Source organism: Strix aluco, chromosome 1 (genome assembly GCF_031877795.1).
Source record: "Strix aluco isolate bStrAlu1 chromosome 1, bStrAlu1.hap1, whole genome shotgun sequence".
Lineage (NCBI taxonomy): Eukaryota > Metazoa > Chordata > Aves > Strigiformes > Strigidae > Strix > Strix aluco.
Genome location: NC_133931.1, coordinates 164,136,860 through 164,151,307, shown reverse-complemented (window position 1 = coordinate 164,151,307; position 14,448 = coordinate 164,136,860). Strand labels below are relative to the sequence as shown.

The window sequence follows — 14,448 nt, the reverse complement described above, 5'->3', positions numbered from 1 at the left end:
AGGGCGTGGGGGAAAGGATGGGGAAAAAAATAAGTCACAATCAAAACTGGACAAAAGTTCATGCTTTACACAGTAATGGAGAAGGGACATGATATTAACTTAAAACACCATCTACAACAATCTCCATTCTGTGTGCATGTAGAGAGTATCCTTCTTCCCAAACATGGAGGTCACTGCACACACCCTAGAGACACACAGTCTCCTCTTTTATGGCCCACGTCTGCTCAGCTGTTCTGCCACTTCGACGGAAGACCTCCCTCAGCCTTATGAACCATCAAACTTATCCCTGCTAACACAGTCCTCCCAAAAATCTCTCTCCACCTGCTGCCTTGCCCAACCATCCTCCAGAAGACCTGAAGACCTTCACCAAGTGTCAGAAGCACCCTAGCCCACCCAGACCCAACACTCAGCTACAGACCATGCCCCAATGCTGGCTGACACATTACACCAATCTGCATCATGAAGGATACAGCACACAGGGTTTGGATTTTACTGCTCTGAAGCTCAAGAGCTGCTATGCACTCAACAAGCAGGGTGTGCATTATGTCATGGTTGGAATATTTTGCCTTGCTCTGTCCTCAGATACGCTCTGCTCTTTGAGAGACAATCTGGTTATATTTCATTACAGACACCCAGCATGATTCAGGATTTTAAAAGGCCAGAAATGAGGCAAAGTTTGATCCAGCATCCAAAGGTAGATGCCCATGGATAATGCTTTTGAATCAAAATCCAAGGTACATCTGCATGCAAGAAAGAGTGGGAAAATGTTGCCTCAAAGCATCCAGCATTCTTGCAGGGAAACCTTACTCCTGGATGTGGTTTTAAATACCTCCAGCAAGGGACCAAATCAAGCCTGGGGAGCATTAAGCCTAGGTAAGTTCTCCATCCCTGGAGGAGACATGAGACAGCTGCTTTGCCTCACATATTCGTTCAATGCAAGGCCACGGGTGGACTCCATCCTTGTGGGAAAATGCTCCCACACCCAGGATCCCTTTGGCTGACCAGTTCCAGTCAGGGGGATATGTTAAACAAGAGATTTTTCTAATAAGACTATGGGGACAGGGCTGCAAACCCAACCAGAGAGCAGAACGTGCTTGGCAACAGCTTTTTTCCTTGGGAGGGGCCATGCCCTTGAGGTCAAGGGATCATTTACCAGCAGGAACGACTACCATCAGCAGCGCTGAATATACGGTAGGGGCTTGCCTGTTTGACCTAAAAAGCCATTTATCTGCGTTTCCTGCTCAGTGAGATGCCATCGGGCTGAAGCAATGAAAGTTCAAAGATATCTTTTGAACTAGGGTAGCAAAGGAGGATTTAAAGCATGGGAACAGAAACAGGCTGGAGAGAGCAGACAAGCCAGGAAACAGCTGCTGCTGGCTGAACATCCAGTTATCGGACAGTGCCACTGTGGCAACATCACCTGCCATCCCAGTTTACTCAGAAATCACCCTCTGCCATTTCAGAGAGGACACCTTTATTCTGCTGATATCAGCCTAGACAATAAATTCTGCAGACCAGTGCATATATAATTAGGAGTTGGTTTATTATATATAATTTAGTTGTTGGAATGGGCTGCCCAGGGCAGGGGTGGAGTCCCCATCCCTGGAGGGGTTGAAGAGTCGGGTTGACCCAGCGCTGAGGGATCTGGTGGAGTTGGGAACGGTCAGAGTGAGGTTCATGGTTGGACTGGAGGAGCTTCAAGGGCTTTTCCAACCAAGATGATTCTGTGATTCTGTGAGTGACTATACACTCAACATGACAGTAACAAGGAGTCTGACACTGAAACAGCTTTTTTTTTTTCCTTAAAAAAACAAAACAAAATTTAAAAAAAAGAACAAAAACAAACCCAAAAAACCCTAACCCTGAAACATTACAAAAAAAATCAATACATACACATAGGAACAAATTCATCCTTAACATAATTAAAACATGGCTGATAAACTTCAGTCCAGTATTTAGAACAGCTCTGAAGCATATATTTTACCATGCTATTTTTTCTCTATCTTTTTGTAATAAAGAACTGAAGCAGAACTGAAAAAAAAAAAGTGTTTATCTTATGTATGTATATGCATGTGCATATGTATATTCACACAGATACATATACCTGCATGCAGACATACATAAACAAAACGGTTCAGGGAGGACTGTTTTACATCATCACTTAAAGTAAAGAGTTGATGTTAGACACAGAAATGCCTCTATGCAAGTTTTGGGGTGTACAGAATAAAAATATTCCCTGAGGATGCTTCCCAGGATCAATTCATTCATTCTTGTCCACAGACCTTGAGACACACACACCCCCCCCTACATATGAACCCCTGGGCAGGCGTTGTTCAAGATGCAGGCACCCAGAAGGCTGGACAAGGCAGGAGGGTGTTTGCTGGCAGGAAGGGACCATGCTCAGCACTCAGCCACCTCTCCAAGCCATGCTCGGGGCTCCCCTCCTGGGGCATGTGGCAGGAGAGATGCTCACCAACCCCGTCCCTGCCCCTACTCACCTCCGTGAAGAAGCCCGCGATCCCTGCCTGGCACGAGCCGTGCTCCTCCCCATACTTCTTCTTGTACTCTGGATGGGAGAAGGAAAGAAAACAAACTGTGGTCATCCCTGGCACGGCACATGCTCTCCACCTGAGCCGACTGCAGTGCCACACGCACAGCCTGGAGAGACTCCAGCATGCAGGGCTCCTGGGTTTTATCAATGGCTCTGCCACCAGTGAGCACCATGGCAGCACCCTCACACACATCGGGGGGTAATGCAAGGGGCCTGAAACTGGGGCGACAGCCAACGTGCTGCTAAATAAGCAGTATTACAGCAACATGATAACAGCAGCAGCATCACCCCAGTAAAGGTGCATCAGAAGAGGCTTCCACCTCCGGAAGCCAGATCAGCACAGCTAGAAAGGGGGGATCAAAAGGTGATGCAGATGCCTGTGTGCCACCAACCCTGCACTAGCAGGTTTAATCCTCAGGTCCATCACTACCTCAGAGAAATAAAGTGATTTTCCCCTACAGTGACAGTCACAAAAGTCCCCATAAACATTTCTTGTGGAGGGATGCTTCAGGACACCAGCCCCAGAGCAAGGCAGTGAGTGAGGAGAGGGCGCTGTGCTTCTGAGTGATCAAACAGGCTCATTTGAGGGATGCTCAGGTCTGCTGCTTGTCATGGCCCCCTGCTCCAAGCTCCAGTTCACAGGGGACCCAACCAGCATCACTATAGTTTTTGTTTCTGTGTTTTATGTAGCAATTGTTTCTCCTATCAAACCTGAGGAATTTTTATTTTATCTTTTTACAGAAGAGGAAAAAAATATTTTTAGAAATACATTAAATTTGGGGTGGGAGGCGAAGGAACTAAAAAAACCAAAAAATAAATCATTTTCTACCCTGCCTTAACCCAAACATTTTCGGTTTAGGAGTGTTTGAAACTTAAGAGCTGGATCAGAACCTTCGCTGTTTTTTTCCAGAGCATTATTTTCAAATATTTACCATACTAATGAGTGCCCAGCTTCAGCATATTGTCACTTCTTGCATATTACAGTAATTTAGGCTCCAAAAACATTCACCATATAGCCTGGTAATTGTGAATTTTTTTAATGTTTATTTAAGTAAGCACCATTAACTCATTGCTAAATTACAAAAATTTTAATGAAATCAATGAGCAGATTGCCTCTTTGGAACCAAGCAACTTCCTTTTTGTTGCACTTTATCTTATTGAAAATCAAAAGGAATTAATTATAAACTGCCTTCTCACAGATGTTTTTCAAAATAGTGTATGTTTAGAGATATATATACACACAGACACACTCACCATTCCCCCTTGATATATTATATATAGTCTCTTCCTAACATCGTAAAGATGCTCAGATTTTAAAGAATTTGATGAGGTCCTATCAGTTGCACAGGGAGAGGTTGAATTGGAAAGACCATACAGAACAGTGACTTGATCCACAAATTACAGCCCAAATGCCTAATGCAAGGCAGGGTCCTGCCAAAGCAGATGTGTGTCCCAGCAGACCAGGAGGGCCAGAAGCACGCTTGGGTTTCCTAGTAGGAATGCACGACTACAATTTCAGAGAAATGATGCCCATACTTGCTCACGGCTATTCAGAAAGTGCTGGGGCTCTGAATTGCTACCTCTTCTATATAGTCTCTCACAGAGCCAGGCACTCCTTTCCTGGGAAAAAAATATTTGTTCATTGATATGAACATTTTTTTATTCAGAGAGCCGAGGAGATGAGGTTTCTCCCTCTGGCATTTCCTGAAAAACAATGCTGTGCATGTCCTAAAGGCCCTGCCTTTGCTATGGCTGGATTCCCACCCTTGCATAGGATGAAATGCAGCAAGTTCCACGTCTGTCCCACTCGGATGTTTTCACTTCCAGCCAAGTTTTTCCCTTTACATGATGTACTGAAGTGTGAGCAGACCTTGCCTCTTCCCAGTTTTCCACTCAACTTACTGTAATTCGAAACAAAAGGCCGCTAGCCACGGTGGCCCCGGAGGTCTGGAAGTATCCTTCTGCCTCACCTGCTAACCTTGGCAGGAGGCTTCTGTCACGCCAGAGCTCAAGGCTTTAGAGACTGCCTTCTTAAATCCCACTTTACAGGTTATATATATTTTTGATGGAGGACTAGAGGGGCTCAGGCTGATGCTCAGGCAGTGTAAGCGAGCACCACGCCCTGCCTCCAAAGCCCCCCCCGGGCTGCAGTGATGGCCGACCCAGCCTGCCAGCCCACCACCAGACCACAGCACCCAGAGGCCGTGGTCCCTGCTAGATCGTACTCACAACCCAGGCCAGGGCCCGGCCTCTTCAAAGCCAAATGAGCCCATCATCTGCAACATGAGGAGAGGGGATTTCTTAACGCATATACTTCTTTTGAGAGCATCAGTGGTTCTGTGTGTCAGGCCCATAACCAACTGCTGCAAGAGGGCCCCGCTGACAATCTGATGGATTTAAAATCTTGTATTTCCCTATAAAATTGTATGACGTTTGGCTCATGGTTTCTTTAAGTGTCTCCTTCAAGAAACACACAGCTCAATTTGCTTTAAAATAAAAGAGGAAAATTGCCATAAAATATTTAACTTGTGCAGTGATTTAGGTCAGGTGAATAACGACATAACCACTGGGAATGCCTCACTGGGGGTTGGGAGGCAAATAAAACTTGTTTCTTATTTTGGATTTTCAAATTTTTCCTTCTCTTCTTTTATAAACAAGCTTTCTAGAACTTTTTTCACAGTTCAGCAACGCGTAAAAGCCTCAAACATGATGGCAGCTTCCCCAGCCATCAGAGCTTTGCCATAGACTTGGGTGAGGCCTGAACATCTCCAAACCATCGCCCCCCCATAACTCCAGCCACCTGAAAGGCCCCGTCCACATGTGCCTGCAGGCACGAGTGATCCAGCTTGCACAAGCTGTCCCCTGAATTCGGCTGCAAAGAAAATCCATGGGCATGTAAAACCATCGGAGGACAGCAGAAGGAACAGTAGCAGCTTTAGCAATGGAACAAGGCAGCTATTCAAGGGTGGTAGGTAGATCCGTAGCTTCATGCAGCAGTGTTTAACAAACATGCAAAATCACTTCGTTTCTTAGGACAAGCAGAGGATTTTCTTCTGATAAAACATTATATGTACAAAATTTGAACCATTTCTCCAATCAGGACAAAAACCTTGTTGAATTCACAGCATTGTTTTATTAGAATATAATTTTGCCCACTTAAAAAAAAAACAAGACACCAAATTCAGATCTAGGAGTAACCTGAAACAAAAGTCCCAACATCAGAGGACACAGCACAGCTGATTTTCATCAGCAATACATGTATTAGAAACGGAACAGAAACACACACATTATTGTTTTCATTGTCAGGCAATGAAAAAACACTCTTTAAATGAACCAAATTATTAACTGCAATGCATAAGGAATGGGAAAGATTTGGTGGTTTAAATGGTTGTACAATAAATTGAGTTGGTATGTCCACTGAAGCTCATACTTCCACAGTGTTCATGGCTTTATGTGATGTTCGGTGGTTTTTAAGCCACTTACACTGCCATTACTATCTGCTTGAACTAATGGCCCAGCATCACAGACTTCTGCCTCCTCCCTAGAGCCACTCTGCCTCTCCTAAGCAGCAGATGAGCCCAAAAGGCATGAAAACCAAGACTGCTTCTACCTCCCTTCCACTTCAGTGCACTGTAGTGACACCTGTCACTCAAACGACAGTGCCATCCATCCATCAATGCAGTGAAATGATCAACCAGCAGGAAATTGTGCAGTTACTGTGTCAGCTCACAGCTTTTGCACACCTGAATAGCAACATTTGCATGAGGTTTAGATATTGCATACAGTGGATTCGGTAGTTTCCGCATAGCTCCAGGCAGTAACTGCTGTCATGAATAGATCCTCTGTTTTTACACTTCTTTATTGTTCTTTCCCATCGCCTGCAGACTTCTGTGCACCCCTGATTACACAGACCGCAAGCCACTAAAGTTAACTGCTGCAGCAACAGCTGATAGCAAAGCAGTAAGATGAAGCTGAGTCTGGAAGAGGTGGCTGCCTCTGTGACTTTGAAGATGTGCCATGAATAAATACATAAAGCAAAAAAGAGGAGAAGATGGTAGTGGTTTGTAGCCATGATGCTCTCAGGTTATAAGAGAAGTAAGGCTGAGGAAGAAGTAATTGGATAAAACAATATAAAAACAAAAAGGAGAAGCTGTGATGTGTGAAGATTCTGAAGGCAAATGCTCCTCAACCTCTTCTCTGAGGAAACCTCTCTAAAAGTCTCTACGCAATCTTCAATGCCATAACCTAGAATAAGCTCCAGACTGCAATAAAATCCTGTATCTTCATAGATGGAAGCAAAGTGGACAGTTACAGGAAACCACCATTTGCACTGGAAGCCTCTTCCTTTCTATCTTACAGTGTTTCGCTACACTAGGAAGAAACAGTAGTAATCTTTCTGACCTAGAATTGTGGTATTGGGTTTCCACCACAAAGCAGGGATGTTCCGATGGCTCCCAGAAAACCAAATGTGGTCTGAACCCTGTGGGAAAACTTGCTTATCCCTTTGGAGGTGAGGCATGTGAGCATGTGCTGTTCCCCTTATTTACTAACCAAAGGGTCCATCAGTCTTTCCCACCTCCACCACCAACTACTACCACAGAGGAGTAGGAAACCACCCCAGCATTCCCCATCAGCTGGGCTGCTTCTCACAGTAGACGCAGCCACCCTTCTTCTTTGCAAACTGAATGCATCAGGGGAATGCAGAGGCAGCTCCATTTTTCTGGAAGGCCATTAAAACTATGAGAAAAATAACCAAGTGAAAGCACTGCCTGGAAGACCGTGGCTCCATACACCAGCTATACCACGAAGGACATCCAGCTCATATAAACCAGATTAGTTCCTACTCAGAGATTGCATTTAACTATTAGGCTTGCTGCTGTTCTCATTAGCTCTCAATCGCTTCCAGACTTCTGTCAGCCCGTTCAGGGAAGCCGGACAAGAATAAGATGGATTGAGACTACTATGTTGTACCACTACCATCCAGTCAGGAAATTTCCATTTCCTCCTTTGTCTTTAATTATTAAGCCTGCTTTATGTGGAGAGAGAAAACATACCGTATGCATTAAGTATGTCTGTCCCAAGGTCAGACTCCTCTCCTTTTCTGGCACAAGACTTTTGTTCTACAAGTGAATAATCCCTATCAAGGTGCAGACACACAGATGGATGGAGACTGATATGCACTCAGCTGGCCTACACCCTTCACCAGGTAGGCAAGAGCCAGCTCTGGTTGTGGACCATGCAGCCACACCAGCCTCTCAGCAGGCTTACTGCCCTGCCTGTGCTAACCACGGGGCTTCTGGAAACGAGCACGTGTCTGCGGGCACCCATTCGTGCGTCGCAAGTCCCCAAGAAGGCTGAGACACCGGGACCTCAGCAGGCCAAGGCGTGCTCCCCAGTGCAGGGTTGGAGCCGCGGGTCCGGCAGCCTCCCAGCGACGGCCGCAGGGGCTCTTGGTGTCGCAGCACTTCAGCTGCATTACGCACTGTGTTTATTATCCCTATCAGACTCGCTGCTTCCCCGCTTTGGGCTGTTCCTCAGTGTCAGTGGAGGAGAATTTCTTCTTCTTCTTCCAGAAAGTGAAAGAAAAAAAAGTTACAAGGATGACTGCAATCTTATTTCACAGCAAACCTCAAACAACAAATCCCTCTGCGTGACATACCACGGCTATCTCTCTCTTTGAGCTTGTTTTATTGAAACCTAAAAGATCCAGGAGTAAACAAATGCAGCCACCCCTCGTGATACTTTGTGATTTCATGTCTGATGGGGGAGGAGAAAATCAGTCCCAAACCTCCAATTTTCACTCTAGCATGGAGTGAAATTAAGCCAACATCGTACTGCACCAGCCCTGCCAACTTTCCACTGGCTGCTCTGCGTGCACTAGGCCCACACATTTCTATTTTCTAGCAATTCCTGGCAAATATCCTGTCAGATTAGCAGCAGTTTTACTCCGAAGACATGACGCACAGAAAAACACAGGCAGTTCGTCTCTTCCAGAAACCACCTCCCTGCCACAGCTTCAGGCAAGCCGCTTTTAAGGCAGCGCAGGAGCAGTGACACAGGCTCAGAGGGAGCCCCGGCAGCGTCCCTGCGTGCGCGCGCTGACCATAAAGTTAGCATCAGATGATTTGTAGTTTGCAGATTGCATTACCTCAGTGTGAGGCCTTATCCTGATTTTGCTGACAGAACAAGGGAAGGGGAAAAAAAAAAAAAAAAAAAGACAAGTATAGTAGGACAGTGCTCACAACAGGAAGGCTTACATAGTTGACTTGTATTCTGCTACGGAGCGGCTGGCATGGCTGGGTCAAGAGACTCAAAACCCCTCCCATTTCAAATGACTGATTTCAGGGCTGGGAAATACTCAACACACAAGTGTGAGCAATCTCCAGAAGGTGCACAGGTTTGTGGTGGCAACTCCCTGAGCAAAGCCTAGAGGGAGGGGAGGAGCTGCCTCAGGAGGAAGAGTGGGCATGGAGGACTGTGAGCCAGGTCTGCCCCAGAGCTGGCTTCATGGGCTGCTGAGCTGCAACACGGCCACTCACCAGCAGCAGAGAAACTTGCCAGGACGTCTAGCACCTTATCCCTCTCCCACTTACTAATGTCAGCAGCAAGCCTGCTGCTAACCTTGGAGAGGGGGGGGAAATGAATAAAAGCAAATAAATACATGAAATCAGAGGTCTTGCCCACAACAAACCCTGCTGTGTCTTGGCCTCCAAACACCCACACTTCCTCAGGCTCCTACAGGCGAGAGGGGAAATACGATGCCCAGGACAGACAGGAGAAACCGAGAAGGTGCTTTCCCCCAAATGTTTCTCCAAAGACCAAGAAATCTTAGGAGATATGCTATCTTCTTCCTAACACACTCATATCTCTGGTTTAGTTAATTGCTCTTGGCTGAGGAGACACTGTCTTCAGAAGTCTTTAGGAAAGGAAACACGATACAAGAGTCTCACATGCACCAGAGAGCTGGAAAATTAAAACGCTGACACTTGAGATTTGGAGCAAAACCAACAGGCACAGCCCCCCCCACCCCCCCCCACTCAGAGCTGGAGCCCTCCCTCTCCATGGACCCCAAACCCAGACCTTCAGAGGTTCCAGACAAGGACCAGGACACCTTACAGCACTCAAAACACAGCAGCAGTTTAACATAAAATGCTGCAGAAGTTCCCCAAAGTGAGCAAGGTGTTAAGCAGCCCTTTCTCCCCCCTCTAGTGCTCTGATAAATCACACCACAAAAACGAAAGTGTTTCCATAAAATGGGCAAACTGGTTCCTGATTGCACGTAATTCAGGATTTTTACTCTGTGCCACAGCAAAGCATGAGAGGCCAAGCTCAGATCACTATCTACTGATCATTCACATAAGAGAAGAGAGAGCTGCTGTCTCACAAATGCAATGCAGGAATGTATTATTCCTCTAAGAAATTGTGACCATGCAGAGTAAGTCACAGGACCTGTTCAGTCATTGTTCTACTCTCCCAGCTTCACCCAAAACCCGACCACTGCAGCTGTGCCACAAGGCAGGCATATGTTTTCAAAAAAAAAAAAAAAAAAAGAAAAGAAAAATATCACTAGTGAGGGTTACTGTGGATGATTTTGCAAATAAAGGGAAAACACAGCAGCTGTAAAATGAGAGTGCAGCAAGGGAGGTGAGCCCTGCTCCCAGCACCCACTCCTTACCTTCGTAGCAGGGCAAGAGCTTCCTCCCGTGGGGCTGCAGGTTGGGGGGAATGATGTTGCAGAAGCCGTGGGGCAGGATGTACTCCGTCTCGTAGTAAATGTTTTTCCAGCGGTGCGCACATGCCTAAACAGATCACATCACATGCATTACTGACCCAGAGTCATAGGAGAGCCCTCCAACCAAAGCAGAGCACGCATGAACAGGACCTCTCAGCATTGCCTTGCCCCCATGACTCCACTGTCCTCTCCTTAGTTCCTACTCTTTCTAGATAAAGTATCTTCTCACCGTTATCTTCTGCAGCTCATGACACTGCCTGACCTGGCAGCTCAGACCTCAGCCTTCACATGCATGACCAGGAAAAACAGCAGCTCTCAGAGCAAGACAGAGCCCATGCCGGAGATTTCAAAATCTCTCACTGTGTATGAATCCTCATGGCCAGTGAAGCTTTTGTAACTAAAGATGCACTAACAGAATCCACCCAAACCAGAAAAGGGGGAAACCCAGGAATAAAGACATTGAGAATACACGCAAGAGGATCAGAATGGATGCTAAGACTCAGAAAGTTACTAAGACCTTATCAGAAGGTTATCCCACCAGAGGATGCATGTGTGAGTCAAAGGCATGTCTTGCTGGGAAAGGCAGCTTTGTTTCTGGTGACAGAAGAGCTGGGCCTTGCTCACTGGTAATTAATTTAAGTAAAAACACCAGAGATTTTGTGGCAACAAGAGTGGCAACATCAGTCAAGGTGCAGATGAGCTGCAGAGATCAGGGTGCCTTTCCCTTTGTAGTGAAGAATAAGACCACCCTGCAAAACCAGAGCTAAACCAGTCTCACCAGGACACTTGCTCAGTACAACTGCCACACACAGGCACATGTACAAGCAACGTGGAGCCTGGTTCACGCATTCCCAGAACCCATTTACTCCAAAGATTAATACTGCATTGCTGCCAGACAAACCACAAGTTGCCTGATGCTCAGGGGTTACTTGGAATAAAAGGAAATGAAGTGTGAAACAGCAAGGGCTTTGAACTTGAGCACATGCCGGGCCATATCTCCAGCTGGTCTAAGTCACTGAAGTCAGTATAGATGTGTCAATTTATATCATTTAAGGCTTGGTCCCATGCAAACAGAGCAGCCTCTATGCTACAAATCGTCTCCTCCATGTACTTTCAACTTTTCCTGGAAACTGTGTCAGCCCCCTTCACAATCCCCACATTTGACCCTATCCTCCCCAGACAAGACATCCTCTGTCTTCCTTCCCTTTGTGCTACCCCACTTTTCTGCCTCAGTACCTCAAAGCTGCCCACTGGAGCATCTCAACATCGTTAAAAAATATAGCCTTAAGAGAGGCAGAGTTGTGTCATCTATCCAGTAAAGGACCTGGAAAGTGTATCAACCACTGGGAAGCTCAAAACTCAATCCAGCAGTCACCACAGGCCCCTTCCCATCTACTTAACCCAAGAAAAGACATAAAAGGCTAATACTACTCTCATTTTTTTAACTGAAACAGAGCAAAGCCAGTTGTGCAAAAGCGTGCTCTGCTGTTAGCAGCACTGCATTTGGAGTTTGATATTTATTGCTTTCCTAATTTCCAGTACTCAAGGAGAAGCACGTATCTCCTGAAGATGGCTATTGCAGAGGAATAATGAGGGACTCCAGGGGCCATGGAAAGCTCTGCACTGCATGGCACAGGCTGCCACCCGTGACACGAAGGATGCTTCTGATAGTACTCTGCTTGACAGCCAAATGCACATGCCAAGCCCTGCAAAGAGCAGCTTTGGGGATTCCCTGATGGGCTTTAAGGAAGCCCAGTTATGATTTTAATCCCCATGTATCACTCATTCAAGATTCAACAGCCACAAAAAAACAGCACATGAAACGCTCGTTTTCAGAGTAACCAGGAAATAGTTTCTCTCCTGACAGATCTGTGCTGCGAGCACAAATACACGCATGCACAGCCCTTTTAAAGACAGTACCATAAAGACACATACCATTAAAGCAACAGTCAAGTCACCCCCAACTCCAGCTGTAAACTCAAACGGAAACAGACTGAGAATATTTTTTAAAATTATGGACAGATAAATAAAGGATTGTGATATTGTAAATTCCTTGACATTTTATATCTCGGAAACTGCAAGGGACTCACATAAATTAACCTACTAATCTCTCCCAGAGGAGCACAAACAAGAGTTGGGGAGAGCAGCAGCATTTCATCACAAGCAGGAGGCTTTGCTCAGGAGTGAAGTGCAGAGGTCAAGAAACATAGAACAATATAAGGAGAAAAAAAAAAAGGAGCTGCTGCATAAGAAGTACGTTCAAAATCAGATGGAGGCTATGGGCTCAGTTTAGCCTCTTTTTCTGGGCACACTTACCTAATCTGTTGGGGTTCGGGGTTTGTTTGGGTTGGTTAATTTTTTTAATGATCACTTTTCTGCACCTTTAGCATGCTGTGTATTCAGGCACACTACAGTTTCCCACTGACTGCCTGAGTCTGCGGACAGCTCATAACCATAGCTTCAAGAGATGAGCTCCACCTTGGTTATCTCAGCAGGGGCTTCCCCAGACTCCCCCAGGCCACAGCTGCAGCATCTGACACTTCCCCAACGGACAGGAGAGCAGCAGCTCCTCTTCCTCCCAGAAACTCATTCCTCTGCAGCCAGGCAACCAGCACATTTGTCTCCATGCCACAGCAAAGCTCATCCACAGTTGCTTTTGGTTCTCCTGCCTTCCCAAAAACGTTTAGTTGGATTACAGTATGCGATCCCTTATTCAACGTTGCTGAGGCAAGGTGATGTGCCACCAAAGGTGGCTGCAACCCTCCTTCTTCGATGGCACGCGTCTGAAGAGGTCTTGGGAAGAGAGATGAGTCACCTGAATTTGATGCTGTGGGGAGGGTTTTTCTGTGTTGTTGGCTTTTTTTTTTTCCCCCAGGTGACTGCAAACAACGGACAGCTTACACACCCTTTGTAAGATGCAAGCCATAGGTGGGCCTGTGCAATGAGGAAGCCATCAGCACGCTTGGTGCTCAGCAGCTGCTGCCGGGGCACGTGCTCTGCCTCTGCCATGGAACAGGGGAGGAAGGATGCAAAGGCAAAGCCTGCGGCGGGCTCTATTGATGGCAGACACCGCATTACCACGATAAAATGTATAGGCCATTTCAGAACCGCAGCCACTTCGCTCTTTTGCATATTTAACACCAGCCACGGGCTTTGCACCTCAGGAGAAGCAACACAAGAGACCCAGGCGTCACTCCAGAGGCCGAGTGCCCCACCTGAATGCACCATCCTTACAGAGCCCTCTGCTGACTCCTAAAGACAGAAACCAAACAAGGGACTTTTTGAATGTGCCACTGTCAGACTACTGCTGGTTTGCTCTTCCCTAGGAGGACGTCGGCTTTGCTCGCAGTGATGGGTTTTTTTACAGACACGCACACAACCACTAGATGTGTCAGTAAGTCTTAGAGTAATGACGGATGTGGCAGGTATTTAGGAAGAGCAAGGCTGAAGGATGTGGCTTATCTCCAAATCATAACGCACTGCCCCAGTTCCTCCCCCAACAAAAGTAAAAGGAGGACTTTTGCCATTCCGGTTTGGAAAGAGCTGGCAATCTCAGCTGTATTATTTCAGCACTTCGATTAATGCAAATATTGACTGATAGCACACCCGAGGACAAGAAGCCATAGAACTGCAGACTCAGAGCTTTTTTAGCTACTCTTACTTCTTCATTTGTTTAAATCCTCATTGCTTGATGCTTTTCATTTAGTTCACCACACAAACATAAAACTCTGGTTCAGTAACATCCTGGCATAATATGGGCTCAAACACAATCCACTTTTTACCAAACACCAGCTATAGCGCCCCTGCACGCTCCTCGCCTTCCCTACCACCCTTTCCACTGAAGCTGGTACTCTTATTGGGCAGTTGGGGAAGGCTGATAAGACAGAAATTTAAGCCACTAAGCAGTTTCAAAGCAAAAGAAACAACTTCTTTGTACAACCCACAGGTAAACCGTGGGACTAATTTCTCTAACACAGGGCGTCAAGAGCATGACTTGTCCACAGGGGTTTAAAAAGCTACCTGTATTTACGCAAAAAAACCCAGCCAGGGCTATTGACCACAGAGATACCACTTTGACTTAAAGGAATCCCTGAAGAGATGCAATAAATAGAGTTGTAATGCCTGACAATACAGACTGCACACACTCCTAACTACAGGGAATTGC

At 46.2% G+C, this 14,448-nt stretch overlaps 1 protein-coding gene across 2 annotated transcripts in view; it reads right to left on the bottom strand.

Moving 5' to 3' along the window:
* Window positions 1-14,448, bottom strand: part of ITGA9 (integrin subunit alpha 9) — a 228,970-nt gene that overhangs the window by 202,277 nt on the left and 12,245 nt on the right. For both annotated transcript variants that reach the window (XM_074843942.1, XM_074843951.1), the window contains exons 4-5: window positions 10,227-10,350; window positions 2,499-2,566 (exon numbers count right to left, since the gene is read on the bottom strand). In XM_074843942.1, coding sequence (XP_074700043.1) covers window positions 2,499-2,566; window positions 10,227-10,350 — 192 coding nt within the window. The remainder of the gene's footprint in view (window positions 1-2,498; window positions 2,567-10,226; window positions 10,351-14,448) is intronic.